This window comes from Sturnira hondurensis, unplaced genomic scaffold (genome assembly GCF_014824575.4).
Source record: "Sturnira hondurensis isolate 20B ecotype Veracruz unplaced genomic scaffold, ASM1482457v3 Scaffold0007406, whole genome shotgun sequence".
Classification (NCBI taxonomy): domain Eukaryota; kingdom Metazoa; phylum Chordata; class Mammalia; order Chiroptera; family Phyllostomidae; genus Sturnira; species Sturnira hondurensis.
In genome coordinates, this window is record NW_028080037.1 from 4,526,972 (window position 1) to 4,543,880 (window position 16,909).

The 16,909-nt window shown below is 41.2% G+C and overlaps 1 protein-coding gene across 1 annotated transcript in view; it reads right to left on the minus strand.

The window, feature by feature from the left end:
• Positions 1-1,647: 1,647 nt before the first annotated feature.
• Positions 1,648-16,909, minus strand: part of PPTC7 (protein phosphatase targeting COQ7) — a 39,634-nt gene continuing 24,372 nt past the window's right edge. Inside the window, exons 3-6 of the mRNA XM_037052083.1 lie at positions 11,080-11,278; positions 8,221-8,344; positions 6,425-6,554; positions 1,648-5,446 (exon numbers count right to left, since the gene is read on the minus strand). Of these exons, the coding sequence (XP_036907978.1) occupies positions 5,388-5,446; positions 6,425-6,554; positions 8,221-8,344; positions 11,080-11,278 (512 nt within the window). The 3' untranslated portion in view covers positions 1,648-5,387. The remainder of the gene's footprint in view (positions 5,447-6,424; positions 6,555-8,220; positions 8,345-11,079; positions 11,279-16,909) is intronic.

Below are 16,909 nucleotides of genomic sequence, written 5' to 3' on the forward strand. Positions count from 1 at the left end.
GGTAGTAGTTTTCTGTGCAGGGAAAAGTTTCGTTAGAATTCTTCAGTTCAATGCATGTTCGTGTTGGAGCTCTTAGCACTCTCTCTGCCCGTGTTATAAAGGTTTTGAACTTTCTTCAGCAGCCATTTGCAGGGCATCGGCACTGCCTTAGATTCTGTGACTGCCCGTCAGGTATCTTTGTATTTGATTGCAAACACTGGAGTTTTGGTGCTTTCAGACATAGTAAAAGTTATGCACTTTCCTCATGTAATACCATGACCTTTTTGTCCATGGCTTTTTATATTTTGTCAAGATTTTAAGTAAAATTAACCCCTGGGGAAAAAAAAGTCAAGAATAAAAATATATAGCTACCCCCTTCACTTTGGAGTCTTTTTATATATTGTATAATTTTATTTGATAGCCTTAAATTATCCTGATTTTCAGATGTGACTTTCTACAGTGAGGTGCAAAAAAGAATTTAATGGGAGTGACGCCAAAATTACTTGTGTATGATCTGGCACGGAGCACTCACGTCCACTGTCAAGACGGCCCCGGTCTGGAGTGGAATGAGGTGGACGATGAACGCCTCTGTTCTTTGCCTCTTTAAGAATCAGCTTGTTACCTGCACACACTAAAAAATCTGGCACAGAAACACTGTTATGTAATGTCTTATGCTGCGTGCCTCTCCCTCCCCCAAACCTGTCTATAGTCAATTATAACCTGACAAACTAGACTCCTGTAACATCTTATTGTTAAGTCTTTGTGAAGACATCAGATCCCACGGAAATGTTAACTGGCAAGCAATTGTACTTTAGATTTTGTGTGGAACTCATAAACAAAGGTGGCTGAATAGACTGGTAAACTTTAGAACTGTGAACAGACTTCTAAAACCAGAATGAATTTGGCTCTTGTAGCTCAGTCATGAGTCAGAGCTACCCACAATAACCTAATAAAAACTCAAGTTCATCCCAAAATGTTCCTCAGTGAATGAAAATGGGCTTTCACGAAGCTTTTTGTGGAAACTGGCAATGCCCACATAACTTTAAGAGGTCCTTTCACACGTAGGCTAAAGATAAAATGTATCCCATGCTTACAGTGATGATGAACACTGAATTTCACATGTCCCTAGCAACTGCAGATGGCTACCCGGAGCAGGCTGATCTACCAGAGTGACTGTAGTCTCCTTGCTGAGGAGGAAGCTTTCTGGTTCGCCCAGGGAAAGGGGCAGGGGCTGACGCCTGGAGGCAGCCCTAGTCTGTAAAAGATAGCCGCCCTGTTAAACTGTACTTAATTTGGATTTTAGAATTTAGAATTTTGGATTTCAGAATGCTAATTTAAATGACACCAGATTTTCCTGTGATTTACTTCATACCATGTGGATGACACAAAAGCTAGGAAGCCACGTGGGTTTTACACTCAATTTATCAGTCCATTTTGATGAATTTTTGAGGAAGCCAAACTGATGTAATAAACCAGCTGGTGAAAAGAGCTAAGGCAGATGAACTAGTAAAAGACAAAATAATAGCTATAAAGGAGTCACTGCTAGACTAGCTGACTAAGGGGCTTGGAAATGTGGATTTGATAGAGACCAACAAACTCAATGTCAAGGGCTAGTATCTTATTTAGTTACTATTCAAATTAAAAGGAGTACACAGATTAGTATAAATACTATATTTATTAAATATCTTTACAGTTTATTTAAATGTATTTACAGAACTATTCCTGCATAAGTTATATTTCAGACATCCAATTCAGATCATTGCCTCTTGGGTAAGACAAATAATGATAGTCTCAAAACAGAAAAAAGCAGCTCATTAGTATACACAAATTCAAACCTGCTTCATTACTTAGCTATCTTTGCCACAAACTACCTGCTAACAATTAAAATTTCGACATGGACATTGTCAATATTTAGTTGAGAAGTTCAATTTACAAAGGATTTAATTTTTTATGAATAAAATCTAAATTTTTTTGCTTTATAATTTCAGTGTTATAAGCAGATTTGGGGAGGTTTTTTTTTGGTATTGTAAAATTTGTTAAATGCTAAAATGTATCATTTTTAGGAAAATTGGATGCTGTAGCTTCCACCAAAGATAGCTGGTATGAGGTGACAAGGAACCAAGAACTTATTACCGTTCTAGCCAATCTTGTTTACAATCTCTAAAACGCTCAAAACTGACTCCGTAAATTCCTACAATTCCTGCTTTGTTACTTGATGTGGTAGGTTGGTGGTACTTGAAGGTGGTACTGAAGGCTACTGTTCTATCCAGAACAAACGTGGCTGATAGGAGAGACACTCCCATCATGCAAAGCCTGAAAGCTAGTTACTAATCTAGACACAGCCCGACCCCCAGACCTGCACACCTGGAATGGATTCTTTTGTGATACAGTACCCATCGACCATGTCAAGCCAGCACAGTAATTCAGGACAAACAACTTGATTCCCCCTCATTTCTTCTTTCAGGTTTTAAGAGCCTATGGACTCTACTGCTTATCTGTTGGGTAAATTTTCTTTTGTGCGCAGGCAGCTTAAGTTCACAGGAAGAAATAAGGTTCTGATATGTTTAGAGTGCACATTTTAAAACAGAACAAAATAAAAATTTCAAGCATGTGATAAAAATATTGATTTTTTTATAATACAGTATTGCTTTATAAATATAGATGGAAAAGCTATAAACTTTACTGGTCTTTGGTGCATCCAAGAGAGGGATAAATAATTTGCCATTTGTAAATTAGAAACCCAAATTCTCTTTTGTTATAAAAGTCCATTACATGAGGTGTATGTGTGTGTGTTGCTTTATACTGCTTGATTTAAAATACAATTGACACACACACCAAGTTCAGAATCAGACACACCAGTGGCGTATCTCAAGTCACACCCCACAGAGACTCGGGTCCTGTGACCTGGAAAATTCCCGCAAGGGTCCCACACAGCCTCTGACACAGGGTGGAAGGAGAGTTACTTGGTCAGCAGCCTTCTTACTGGCCACTGGCAGTCATAAAATTAAGTGCATAACACAGAAAGGACAGGGAGAAGAGAGACTGTTTCATGTACAAATCTACAGGCCAGGTCCACAGTCAGTTCCGCTGTGAAACTCAGTTCTTGTCCCACTTATTTCAACGTCACTGGAACAAATATATTGTCAGTTTCCTACGATCATTTCTCAAAAAGGTAAGTTGATTAAGTGAGTTGTGTTAAAACACCACCAATCTAGCTTTATAAAGATTGTGTCTGACGAGTTCAATGAGAGCAGAGAAAAGCCACTGACTTAACCAGCTCTGCCAGGAATCAAAGGTAGGCATTGCAAAATTAATGCAGAACATATCCAGATCATTGGCTACAAACCCCTGACCAGAAATAATTTAAAAAACAGTAAAAGAACAAATGTCTTCAGCCCAAGGATAAATGTACTCCTTCAACCAAAACCCTGCTGGATGCAACTTTCTTTACTCTTTAAATACACAGAGACTGCGAATGGTTTGTGCCAAATAAATACCCCGCCACTTCCCACTCTGGCTTCCATGTCTGATCATAGCTCGATGGGCTCTGGTTATTTAAACGGTCTCCCTCCACAAACCCCCTCCCCGCCCAGTCTCCTCTACCAAAGAACTGTTTTGTCAAGTTAGGGTAGTTAAGGCATTCTGACATGTAATTAAAGATGATTCACAATAGATATCTAACATTATGCCAATTTAGGAATAGTAGATAAATTATGCAACAGCTTACAAATGAATAACTCATTCTTAATATAAATGAAATGCCTGTTACAAGCATGATGCATTGAAATATAGTAATGACATGTACATGGTACATGTTAAACAATTTTAAATAAAACAAAAGCTTGACAGTTACTCAAATATACAGTACAAATTCACAAAACAAAATCTTTAAAACAAGTTGAGGTAACCTCAAACGTAAGTTGTGATGCAATAAACCAGGGAGTAAGTATCTCCTTTAGAGACACTTTCTATATTCTCCTCAAGTAGATTCTCATCAGGTTTAATTGCATTCTCATCTATATACCAATGTTACCTGACTTATATATAAAACATGGCTTTAATTTAAGGATTGCTAAGTATATATATTTTTCTACCACCAAGTTAAGGAAGGAAAAAAACTGACTCCAAAATACATATCCTTACAGCAGTTGACTTGTACAGAAACCTTAAAAATAAGTTTGAGCTTGCAGATAATGAGAAAACTGAATGCGAGATACTTAAACTACACACTGCAAGATGGCTATTCAGAAACTGTAAACATTAAGCTTGATTCAGAAACTCCTAAATTTCTGTGTAGGGCAAATGCAAGTGTCAGATCATCACTAGTTTTCCTCGTGGACGTCTGTGCTGCCGCCGCTGCCCACAGCGCCCTTCTGCACGGACTCCTGAATCTGGTGCGTGCTCGTCTGCGGAAAGCAGGCTACTAAGGAAAGGTCTGAGTGAAACCAGAAGTAGCATGACCATCAAAAGTCCCAAACTCAAAGAAACAGCCGTCCATTTCAATCCATGAGGCCTGCAGGCCTAGAGGTTCCATGTGGGGGCATGACCTCAGATGGCTGGGAGGGGTTTCGGCCACAGCATTGAGTTTCTTGGCTTTGAGGAGTTTACACTCTTGAGTAATAAATAGTCCCACTAAAAAATTTCGGTAAAGAGTTCCCCCACCCCTCCTGCAGATTAGGCCACCAGCCTGTGATTTGGACTAATCAGTAAACTCCCAAAATGCTGATCACAGGACTACAATTAAGCATCTTTTAAAAACCATGAAAACATCTACATCCATAGAATTAAACTGGATTTTCCTTCCAATTTGTAACCAACCCTGTCCCCAAAACTCCTGGGATCAAGATTTCATAATCCAGAGCAGTATTTTAGACCAGAATTATAAGCCCCTGAAAAACAGGAGTTTATAATGAAAACACAAAGCCACACCCAATCATAACAAAGACTGTATAGTATACGTGTAACATTTCTTTCGACGAATAATGTGTTTTTAGTAGATGTACCATAACATATAATTTGTGTTAGACTTTTAAAATCCCTTTTACGCACTATAATTCTGAACTCACTTTACCAACATTACTCATTTTCTTCAATACTTCAAGCATTTTTGAAAATAGCCATTTTGGCTTTGAAAACCTCCACCCCTTCATGGAAAGGACAATGAGAAGTGAAGGTCAATCTTCAAATCTTGCTTCTCTTCCAAGCTGCTGGCAGATGTGAGCTAGTGAACGACAGTAGTGGTTCTCAACAAAGATCTCAACGGGTCCCAAAGAGACAGGCAAAGCCGTACACCCCGGGCCACTGAGACCAGTGGCAAAGAAACGTGGTCCCGCCAGCAGGATCCGCACATGCTGCTGGGGAGAGTCTGGGGTAACGGAAGGAAAGGCAGGAGCTGACACCTAGGCCAGTCAGTCCGTATACTCGGCCACTATTGAAAGAAGGACGGTGATGTCATCTGGCTTTCCGCCTAAAATGGAAATGAAAATGTATTCATGTATCTTAAAAGGAAGTGTCGATCAAAACTGTAAGCCTAAAAAAGTACGAGGATGCAAATGATTGCAATTCAGTATCTTCTAGTAGAGAAAAGAAATATTTGATAGAGATTAAACAAAAACACCAAGAGATTATATGTAACTTAACTGAAGTTTAAAAGAAAAAAAAACACTCCTTGCTCTTCAAAACAGGAGCTGTGATAAGGGCCGCTACATCTTCTGTTTACAGCAATCACAATAAAGACAAAAGCTGGGTAAGATAAATTCTGCCTGGCGAGAAGTAACATGTTTCTACCCGTAAGCCTAATTTGGACAAACATACCCACTGTTTTAAAACCAGGAAGTCTTGTATTCTCATCTGCCAAACAGCTATGGCATGTGCTTTTTTCTATTTTAATATTTCCTGGAGGGCTAAGAAATGCTTTACATGTCACACATATATACCACTCGGTAGCCAGAAGGACTCTTCAAGCAAGGACAGTTTAACATTGCTTCCCTCTTCAAAACCTGCTGTGGCAGTTTGGCAGGCAAATACTGTCCATGAGTCCCACAGAGCCAGAGGAAGGGAGAAGTGAAATGTCAGACCCGTGAAGGGCACAATGTTAAACTGCTGGGAATGGCCAGTCCCTCCAGGCAGAGCCCGGAGGCCTTCTGGGCTCAGGTCCAAGCAGTGCAGTGGTGGCAATACAGGGCTTCAGGTTCCACCTGCCTGTGCAGCCTGTGAAGTTCAGTTTGGAAGGGCATCTTCTGTGGAGAAGACGAGACAACATGCACTTCGCTCTGCTCTCGTCTTCCAGTGGAAAGGCCTGATGACCTAGCATAAAGCCACGCTGGGGAAGCACCCCTCAACAGTCTCACTCCAGTGCTCTAGGTTACCTCCCCCCACAGCCCCAAGTGTTCCCTTCTTACCATGTTCCCAATTAGTCTCTATGACCTTCCTAAAGAATGCTTACCTCTCACATTCAGTCCGTTGTCACATGCAAACTGTGCGAAAGGTGACATATAATTTGGGTCATAGGCCAGCTCATGAGCTTGCTCAGCAATGCTTCTTGCTGTTTGTTGTATACTCTCATAATTTGAATTCTAAGATGAAGGATGAGGGAGTTATTTTTACCATAATATCTCACATGATTTCTGTATTCAAGTAAACTTACAAATACCACTTTTTAAAACAGTAATACTGATCTAATCACAGTTTCCACCACTTCACGTTTCACTCCAGTCAGAGAAGACCTTAAAACGCTCCACCCCGACTAAATGAATGAGACCCGGTGCTGCCTGCACACAATGTGAAGTCAGAAAGTTTTTGCTAGGTGGCCTTGGGCCCTGAAGTTTGGATTTTGAATTCTTAAGGTATTCGAATGCTTAAGGTATTTTTGCTTTTTAAAATGGGATGAGACTTAAAGGGCAAATTTTGATAGCACTTAAGGGATGAGTTCAAGTTCCTTGCTTAGGAATGCACCCCTTGCCAACCCCCTTTGCTCTCTAAGCAAGAGCTGCCAGTTACCCTACTGCAAATGCCTTTGGAACTTTGTATCCTGATGGAAGATGCTTGCCTAGCTGTATAATCTTGAGTCACACCCTTACCCTTGCTGCTTCAACGTCCTCATCAATAAAACAGGATGGGAAACAAGATCCATTTTAGCTCCAACATCCCAACATTCAGAATGGTTTCGGTATAAGTAACAGGCCTCTGCTTCAACGCTACCTCTTTGAGAGGCCTTCCTTGACCAATCTTTCTAACCTAGCAGCCCCTCTCTATTCTCTGTCCCTTCCCCCTGCTTTTTCTCCTTATTTACCAAGGACATTACGGAGAGGGGCAAAAGGGGGCTTACAGTTGTTCATATGGAAAATAATACAATAATTAACAAATAATAATATCAGATTCAGAATAAACTCTGAGTTCTGTGTGTATTATCTATCTTCTTCCAGCAGAAGATAAGCTCCAGAGGGCAGGGAACATGTCCCTCTGCTTACCACCCAGCCACCACAGAAGAGCGCAATGCCACTACCTGGAAGCACCTGGTCTTTAGTGGACCTCACAGATGAGGCCTGGACTAAGGATTTCATGCGCACGGTCTCAGTTAATCACCATGACCCTCTAAAACAGGACCTTCTGTACCCCCATTTATAGCTTAAAACGTTAAAAAACTTACTCAAAGCTATACGGGTTAGTGATAAAAGCACGAGAAAAGACTCCCTTTTCCCAGAGTTAGTATTTTTACAAAGCCAAGAGAATGTGGAAAGACTGATTTTCACTTCCACTCTCTGCATGGGTCAAGTCTGAACTGTCCTGCTGTTGGTGGCAGCTCAGATCACATCAAGGCCTCTAGCTGCCTGCTGTCCTTGGCCACTGTCTTGGCTGGCTTTCGTACGACAACTTCCTATTTTTCCCAGCCTCAACAGCCTGCTGGGTTTGCTATGAGAACAAAAGGAGAAAAGGACCAGGAGCCAACCACTATTAAATACCATTAAAATATAATAAAAATACAAATAATAAATTTCTTAGCTAGACTTATCCTACCTTTACCACCCCACTAAAAGCCTAGGTAGGAAGAAGCCTTTTTTCCTCAAGTGATCCATCTGTGAATATTTCCATTTACAATTGCTTGAAAGATTAGAACCATTATTTTCCTATATTCACAAAATAGTCCTTTTTAAAACTATAAAAAGAGATAATGCAATTGAATCAAGAAAAAACTGCCCAGAGAGGGCTTTTTTCCCCAGGACCAACCTTTGAGTCAATTACCTTTAACTTTTTTAGCTCCTGCAGGATCATATAATCGGGCATGTTGTCAAAGAGTCCATCTGTCGCTGTCAGGATAATGTCTCCCAACTGGACATCAAAAGATGTGCTATCAGCAGCATCCGGGCTGCGACAAGGACAGGGGAGGGGCCAAGTTAAGAGAGCTCTTTAGAGACACCATGCAAAGTATTCAATAGGCACTATGTTACAATGAAATGAGGCCTTAAGAAAAACGAACTTGTAATAGAAGTAAATAGTAAGTTAGTCATTCTGAAACTCCTAACCTTAAAAAAATTAATAGAATACTCTGATACAAATATTTCAAAAGCTTAACTGAAATTACCCAGTAAAACAGAGGGTGGTGATTAGTCACATTTGGTTTAAAAGGAGGAGGCCTTCTTCTCTGAGCCAGATACTAACATGCCTCTCAAATCCCAGGGCAAATGACTCTTTATTTCCTAATTCTTTAGAGCCACATTCCATCCTCTCTTATTCATTTTCCACTCATCCATTTCCCAGCATAATCGAATCTGGCTCTAGGAGGTTGTGTTATAACAGAACAACTGACTGAGCACCATGGAGGAAAGCATGCAATTCCCGTAAGAATTCATTCATAGGAAATACCTATAATACTATAGTACTAGTAATTGCTAGTATATTACTGGTAATACCATGTTAGTATTACTAAGTGATACTTATTCTAGCAGAGTAAGGACTGTGTGGCTCCCAGGGCTTACACCAAGTGCTCCTCATGGGAGTGTCTTTATTTATTAGTGTGCCTGGACCATAGTAGGTCTTCTGCGTGTAGTGACTAAATGAATGCAGAAACAAAGTAACTGGCCCTCCAAACTTGGGGAAAACAAACATTCTGAAATGCAGAGAGGCAGGTACAGAAGTGAAACAGGTAACAGTGGCTGCCTCTGAGGAGAGGATGTGTGGCTGGGGGCAGGGACAAGAGGTAGATATTACACCACATCTTTTTGTATAAAACTTTTAGGAAGAAAGATAGGGAGACTTTTTTCCTCTGACAAAACCCAATGAACACAGACATAAGAATGGGAAAAAAACCCAGGTGGCGAGAACAGAAAAGATCATATATTCAAAGAGGTAACGGCCCCCTCACCGGGGTGGCTGATTCTCAGCCTCTTCCAAAGCAGGATTTCCTGCTTCCAGGGCCTCCCAAGTGAGGAGGGGTGAAAAAGATATCTAATAACCTGCCCTTACCTGTGATTAGGGGACAAGAGCCAGGAAAAACTCATACACTGACCCAGAAGGGAGGGGCCAGAACCAAAGCACCCTACGCTTGACAGAAACCCCCCAAACCTGTGTAAGCGACTGGAATAAAATTTGTGAAGAGAAAACATAAAAACTAACAACCCACTCTGCTGGGGATTTATACTGAGTGAACTGAGGAAACTTCTGGTTCATCTGCTCTGACTGGGGGAAGCAGCAGCACGTCTAAAACTTCTGGGATGGGGTTTGTCAAGAAATCAACTAACATACATGTATACAACAAATAGTTTGTAAAAACAGCCACTAAAGGAAAACCTGTAAGTTATAGTTAAAATAACAGTTCATAGAGAAGATCGACTAAGAGCTAAGGAGAAAAGACACAGCAGGGGGGAAAATGACTACAACTGGTGGAAACCAGGTTGACTTATTCTGCAAATGAAGAGAAACCATACAAGACCCTTCACATTTGCTCAGTCTTGGGAAGCTAATCAGACTTAGAAGTTTAGATTAATAACCAGGCTGGCCCTGAAGCTCTATTTTACGCTGAGGCTGTTCTTTCCCCAGGAGTGTCCTTTGCTATTCTGCCTGTGAGAGACTTGCTACCATTGGACAGTTTGTCCTCTTCTCCAACACTCCCACCCATGAGCTTGGTGTTCTGCCAGCTGCAGTTCTGCCCATTTTGACTGAACATACTGTGCTGCTGGAAACTTTGCCTGCACTGAAACGCGAGCTGAAGTCACATGCTAGCAAGCTGTCTCTGGGCTCCAGGGGGAGCAACCCCCACCTTGCTGGCAGGCCAGGCCGAGTGCTGCCCTAACCAGACTTTCCCAAAGATAGTGTGTGAGATACGCTAGGGCTGCTCTAGCTCTCAGAAGCCAAAATAAGAAGAATCAAATAAGGGAAAATGAAAACACTGTTTTCTAAAAACTGTTAGGTGACATGATACCTACCAAGGCTTTGGGATCCTGAATTCTCCCCACTCCAATATGCTTAATATTAATGTGTATTACAGCCAACTGAAGAAGGGCCCACAATCCAATATTTTCCCAAATGTGTGCAAGAGAAACATCAATCAGTTGCCTCTCGCTGGCCCCTAACCAGGGACCTGGCCTGCAACCCAGGCATGTGTCCTGACGGAATTAAACCTGTGACCTTTAGGTTTGTAGGACCATGTTCAACCCACTGAGCTATACCGGTCAGGGCTAAGCAAAATATCTTTTGAAGTCAATCTAAAAGGTCTTCCTGCCCTGGCTGGTGTGGCTCATTGGACTGAGTGCCAGCCTGCGAACCGAAAGGTCGCTGAATTCGCAGTCAGGGCACAGGCCTGGGTTGTGAGCCAACTCTCCACATGGGGGCATGCAAGAGGCAACCTGTCCATGTATCTCTATCTCTCATGCACTGATGTTTCTCTCTCCCTCTCTTCTCCTCTCTCTAAAAATAGATAAATAAAATCCTAAAAAACAAAAAAATAAAAAATAAAGGTCCTTCTGATTAAGAACATTCTCAATGTGCCTTCTTTTCTCACATGAGAATGAAAACTGTTTATCTCCACTGTGATCAAGGGCGATGGGAGGGAACCTGTGGGTGGGCCACGTGCTATTCACACTTAATGGTGAAAGGAGAGACTACCTGTCACTCAGGACGACTCCCTCGGCTTCCGGTGGTGCGATTGAGAGCTGGAATGGAGTGTTGAAGTAATGCTGCTGCTCATCTGACCGGTGTACAACTTCACCACCCCTGACGACCAGAAAGCCCGAATCGCCAAGGTTCGCTGTATGTAAGCGGTGGCTTGTTCTGTCCAGCACCACGATGCAGGCAGTGCTGCTACCTAGACACAAAAATGGTCTCCACTTATTTTCTCTTCCCAGGCTGCCTTTGTATACACATTTTAATCAAATTACCCCTAGGAGAAACATGCCATAATTCGAACCTCTTTTGCTTAATTAAAAATGACCTTTCTTAATTATGATCCATGTTGCCAGCAAATGTGATCAATAACCTGATCAGGGTCCAAATGGTGGGAAAGAAGAAGGGATTTGTATTATACATAGTATGTAGGCCACTAATGATCTGAATTCTTCCATTTGCAGAGATAGAAAACAAAAAAGATGGTTGGTATTGAACCACATTATTTCATTTCAATAGTGCTGTTAATCTATGCCAAAAGCTCAAAAGCATGTTGTTGAAATATTAAGCTTTAATATTTAAATGCCAGAATGAGAATGTTACATTTCCCTGAAATTTCTCATCAGTAACCAGCAGGAAACCTGCATAAAATTCACTAACACTTAGGACAGGGCACATAATGACAATTTTTAACCAGATCTCCATCTGATGAGAACTTTTATTGGGGATTGACTCGCTATGAAGTAACAAGACTAATTTCCCCAGGTAGGTTATGGAATCAACCTGTTTGCTTTACAGAGACTACTAATGTTCAGACAGAAGAGACCACATTCTAAAGGGAGCGGAAAAAACTTCCATGTAGCTTCGTAGCATACAGCTTACATGACCTTTCTCAGAATGAAAGGTAGTAGTAAATCTAGTAAGATCACTTTCAAGTACTAAAATTTAAAACTACACCTACAGAGAAAAGGCAAAATAGAAAAGTAAGCAGTTTACCAAGAAATATATGGAAAACGATCATCACACTACTAACTATTTTGTCTATTAGTTTAACAAGAATCAAAAGAAAATAATGATGGTTTTATCGAGTGTAGCAAACATGGTCACTGCTCATTCCAGTAGTGAAAGGGTAAAACTAAACAACCTTTTTAAAAATATATTTTATTTATTTTTAAATATATTTTATTGATTGCCATTACAGTTGTCCTACTTCCCCCCTCCATTCCCCTCCACCCTGCACACCCCCTCCCCCACCATTCCCCCCTTTAGTTTATGTCCACGTGTCACAAGTTCTTTAGATTCTATATTTCCCATACTATTCTTGCCCTCTCCCCTATTTTCTACCTACCGTCTATGCTACTTATCCTCTGTACCTTCTCCCCCTTCTCTCCTCCTCCCACTCCCCTGTTGCTAACCCTCCATGTGACTTTCATTTCTATGGTTCCGCACCTGATCTAGCTGTCCTCTTATAAACAACCTTTTTTTTTTAAGATTTTATTTATTTGTCTTTAGAGGGGAAGGGAAGGAGAGAGGGAGAGAAACATCAATGTATGGTTGCCTCTCATGAGCCCCCTGCTGGGAACTGGCCTGCAATTCAGGCATGTGCCCTGAGTGGGAATCGAACCTCGACAGTCTGGGTCGCAGGCCTGTGCTCAATCCACTGAGCTACGCCAGCCAGGGCCTGAAGAGTATTCTCTTAAATGAGCCAGCCTGCCTGTGTCTGAATGCTGGCTCTGCCACTTACTAGCTGTGTGACCTGGGGCAAATTACTTAACTTCTCGGTGCCTGAGTTTCCCACATCTATAAAAATAGGGATAACAGTAATTACCTAATAGCAGTGTTCGTGAGGATAAAATTAGTTAAATCACGTCAAACACTTAATAACATATAATAAGTGTTAGCTTTTTGACAACCACTATATTGTTAGAGAAATATTCAAAAAGGAAAGATGATGAATCAAACAAGTAGGTTACAAGCTAATAAAGTTTTATTTTAAAAAAAGTAATGTCAAACTTAAAAAACTATACCTCATAGTGAATTTAAAAAAAAAAGCTATAGCAGACAAAGGCCAAACTGTTAAGATGACAGTTAAAAAGCAAAATGAAACAAAATAAACAAGGTGTGGAACTAGCTATGTTAAATATCAGGACTCCATCATTTTCTATTTTCTAGCTGTGTGACTGACTGCCAGTAGGCAAGTCTCTTACCATATTTTTCGGACCACAAGACACACCTAGGTTTTAGAGGAAAATAGGAAAATAAAATTGGAAGCAAAAAAAGTGGTAAAATATTTAATAACATAAATAACATAATATTTCACCAATGTAAATATAAACAGAACTCAACAGCAGCATTAACAACCATTATTCCTTCCTTGTGGGTGGGGGTTGGGGAGGACGGTGCGTCTTACAGTCCAAAAAATACGGTCTTCTGCCTAGGCCTCAGTTTCTTTCTAACATGATGGTGGATTAAAGTACCTACAAACCTGGCTCAGGGTGCTGTTGTGAGCACACTACAGATTCAATTCCTGTTACCGTTATTCTATTCACAAACATACAGAAAAAAAATATCAGGGAGAATGATCACTAATTTAATTTTTGCTGTTAATTTTTTCTAAATGAAAATGTATAACCTAATAATTTAAAAACAGTTAAATATAAACATTTGTTTCATCGTAATGTTCAGAAATTCCATTCCCTTGTTTCTACAGTATACGCACAGGCACTAACCTGACACTTTAACACTAAGCTATCTAGTCCTTATCCATTAAATGTCAAAGAAAAACACAAGTACTATAATTAACTGGTAGTGCTGTCATACAACCTACTCCATAGCTTACATGGGTGCTAAGACTGTCAATTACCCTTCCTCCCTAACTCAATGCAGAGAAACTCCAATCATTTATCATTGATAGAATCATCACACAAAAGATCTTCTGAAAGCTGATGGAATTAATCTGAGAACAAAAAAAAATGACAGAGGAGCAGCACAGCCTTGAAATTTTTGCTGCAGTAAGGACTCATGTTGATTATTACTCACTGATGAACCAAGGCCATCGTTTTTTGCTACCTTTCTGTCCATAACCTGCTGAGTAAGAACCAAAAAGGTCTTCACCAGTGAGGGAGCTTTAATATGCAAAGAAATACCAACAAAGGCAAGCCCACACTTACAGAATCATCTGGGCTTGGCGCATGCACTCCTCCTCTGCCTCTTCAAATCACTGATACGTGCATGTGGCACAGGCCCGAACAGCCTGATACTGGGAGAAGAGCTTACCATTCTTAGGTGTTTGGAGAGGAACAAGCAGGCAAAGAAGAAAAGAGATGCTGAGGATAACAGCAGTGAGTGTTCAGATGACTCACCAGTCCACACAGGCACCCAAGCAAATCCTTCACATTCTCATGGAAATGTTTTTATCACCTGGTCCTTTATCTTATAAACTACAACTAAGCCTTCTGTGTAGCAAAAAGAGAATGGAATAACTCCTCAAATTCTTAAGATATGTTGGCTTCATAAGACCTACATCTACTTAAAGGTGTCTGAGAAAATATATGAGGGAGGACACAAAAAAATCCGGAATTATCTTCTGGAGAGTGGGTCCCTGTTGTTCAGGCTTCCCTGACTAGATGAGTGTTCTAGGAGCCCATCTGTATCAGTGCACCAGCTGGTGTCATTGTGAGAGGCCGTGTTTGGCTTCAGAGAATTTTTTTTGAAGACTCTCGATGCTTTGCCCATTTCACGATACAGGTGATTTATGAGTGCACCTGCCCATACCAGGCTGAGTGTTGAGCAGTTTTTGACCAAAGAACAGCACAATCCCCCCATGCCCCACCCTGTTTCGCCCCAAGTGACTTTTTTTGCTTCCTTGAGCAATTTTTTGTTTCTCCCATGAAAAAAAAGTCCTTAAAGGTAAACATTTCGCTGATGTAGAAGAGGTGAAACAAAAAATAACAGAAACACTAAAAGGCATCAAAATTGATGGGTTCAAAACCTATTTTGAGCAGTGGGAAAAAGTTTCAGTAGGTGTGCTACATCAAATGGAGAGCACTGTGAAGGTGACTGAAGTTTAAACATGTAAGAATACACACACAATTTTTTAATAAAGAAATTCCAGGGTATTTGGGGTATGACCTTCATATGTCAACAATCAGCCTGTGATGCCAACCCAATTCTAAAAGCAGCTAGATATTCTCAAGATGTACGTGGTTACTGCTCTCAGTTTGCCCTTTACATTGGTGGCGTTATAGGCTTTTTAGCAATTGCTGGGTTAAAAAATATTACCTAATCTTGTAAATTATCATTATTTGCAATTATATCTGAGGTTCAGTAAAACTCAGCAGTTTACCTTTGCAGAAGGCTGTCTGTTAGATGGTATTCTGCAATGTTCTCTTTTCCCTTAACATATTTCTGAGTGCTCAGGAAGATTTAACTCCATTCCTTTTCATATACACAGAAGGAAGGAAGGAAGGAAGGGAGGGAGGGAGGGAGGGAGGGAGGGAGGGAGGGAGGGAAAGAGGAGAGAGGGAAAGGGGGAGAAGGAAGGAAAGGAAAGGGTAAGGAAAGGGAAAGGAAGGGAAGGGAACACAAAACAAAACTATCAGGGTCTTTACATTTAACATATGAAGTAAGGGGGTCAGAGGTTAAGTGGCTTGCCCTAAGTCATATGGCAAGTTGACACAGAGGTACTAGAAATAGAATCTGGGATGTTTCACTATGCCAGACAAGCTCCAAATTGCATGTCCAAAATAGCAGATTAAGACGAAGTGGTATACTGAAACCTAAAGGCCAAGATTTTTCTTCAGTTAGAAAGAAAACAAGCTGGTTAATCAGCATGAAGAAGACAGAAGATGGCAGCAACATGATGAAAAGAATCCCTTCTTAAAAAGGGTTTAAAGACTTCTGGCCAAGATGAAGGCGTAGGTGGAAACACTGTGCCTCCTCGCACAACCAAGTTTAAAGACAACAAAGTTTTAGTAACAAAAATGCAACCAAAACACAGAAAATTGAACTATATGGAAGTCTGACAACAACGAACCATTCAGCCAGACCAGTAAGAGGGGCGGAGCCAGCAACTGGTGGAGTGGGTTGGGCAGGAAAACTCGGCCAGACCAACCCAGGCACTCCGGCAGCAGTTGGCAGATCCCAGGCGTGGAGTGGCAACAGGCAGACCCAGTGAGGGCGCAGGGTGGCTGGCTGACCGAGGTCACACATTCACGGGCAGATAAACCAAGGCGAAGGAGCGAGCAGTGAGACGGACTGGGCAGGCCCCAGCGGTGGGAAGCAGCAGAGGGGACCGCCACTGCCTTTGATCCCACTCCCACATACAGCGTCACAAGCCAGCCACTGAGTGGCCCCACCCTGGTGAACACCTAGGGCTCTGCCCCTCATAGGTAACAGGCACGAACAGACCAAAACATTATGGCTCAAGAAGAACTCAAAGGCCCAGAGACAACAACTCTAAGCGACCAAGAAGTGGCCAACCTCTCAGATGCACAGTTCAAAACACTGGTGATCAGGATGCTCACAGAACTGGTTGATTTTAGTCACAAATTAGAGGAACAAATGAAGGCTAAACTAATTGAAATGAAGGGAAATGCACAGGAAACCAATAGTGATGGAAAGGAAACTGGGACTCAAATCAATCGAGTGGACCAGAAGGAAGAAAAAAATGACCAAACAGAAAAGTATGAAGAAACAAGAATTCAAAAAAATGAGGAGAGGCTTAGGAACCTCCAGGACATCTTTAAACGTTCCAACATCCAAATTATAGGGGCACCAGAAGTGGAAGAGGAAGAGTGACAAGTGGAAAACCTATTTGAACAAATAATAAAGG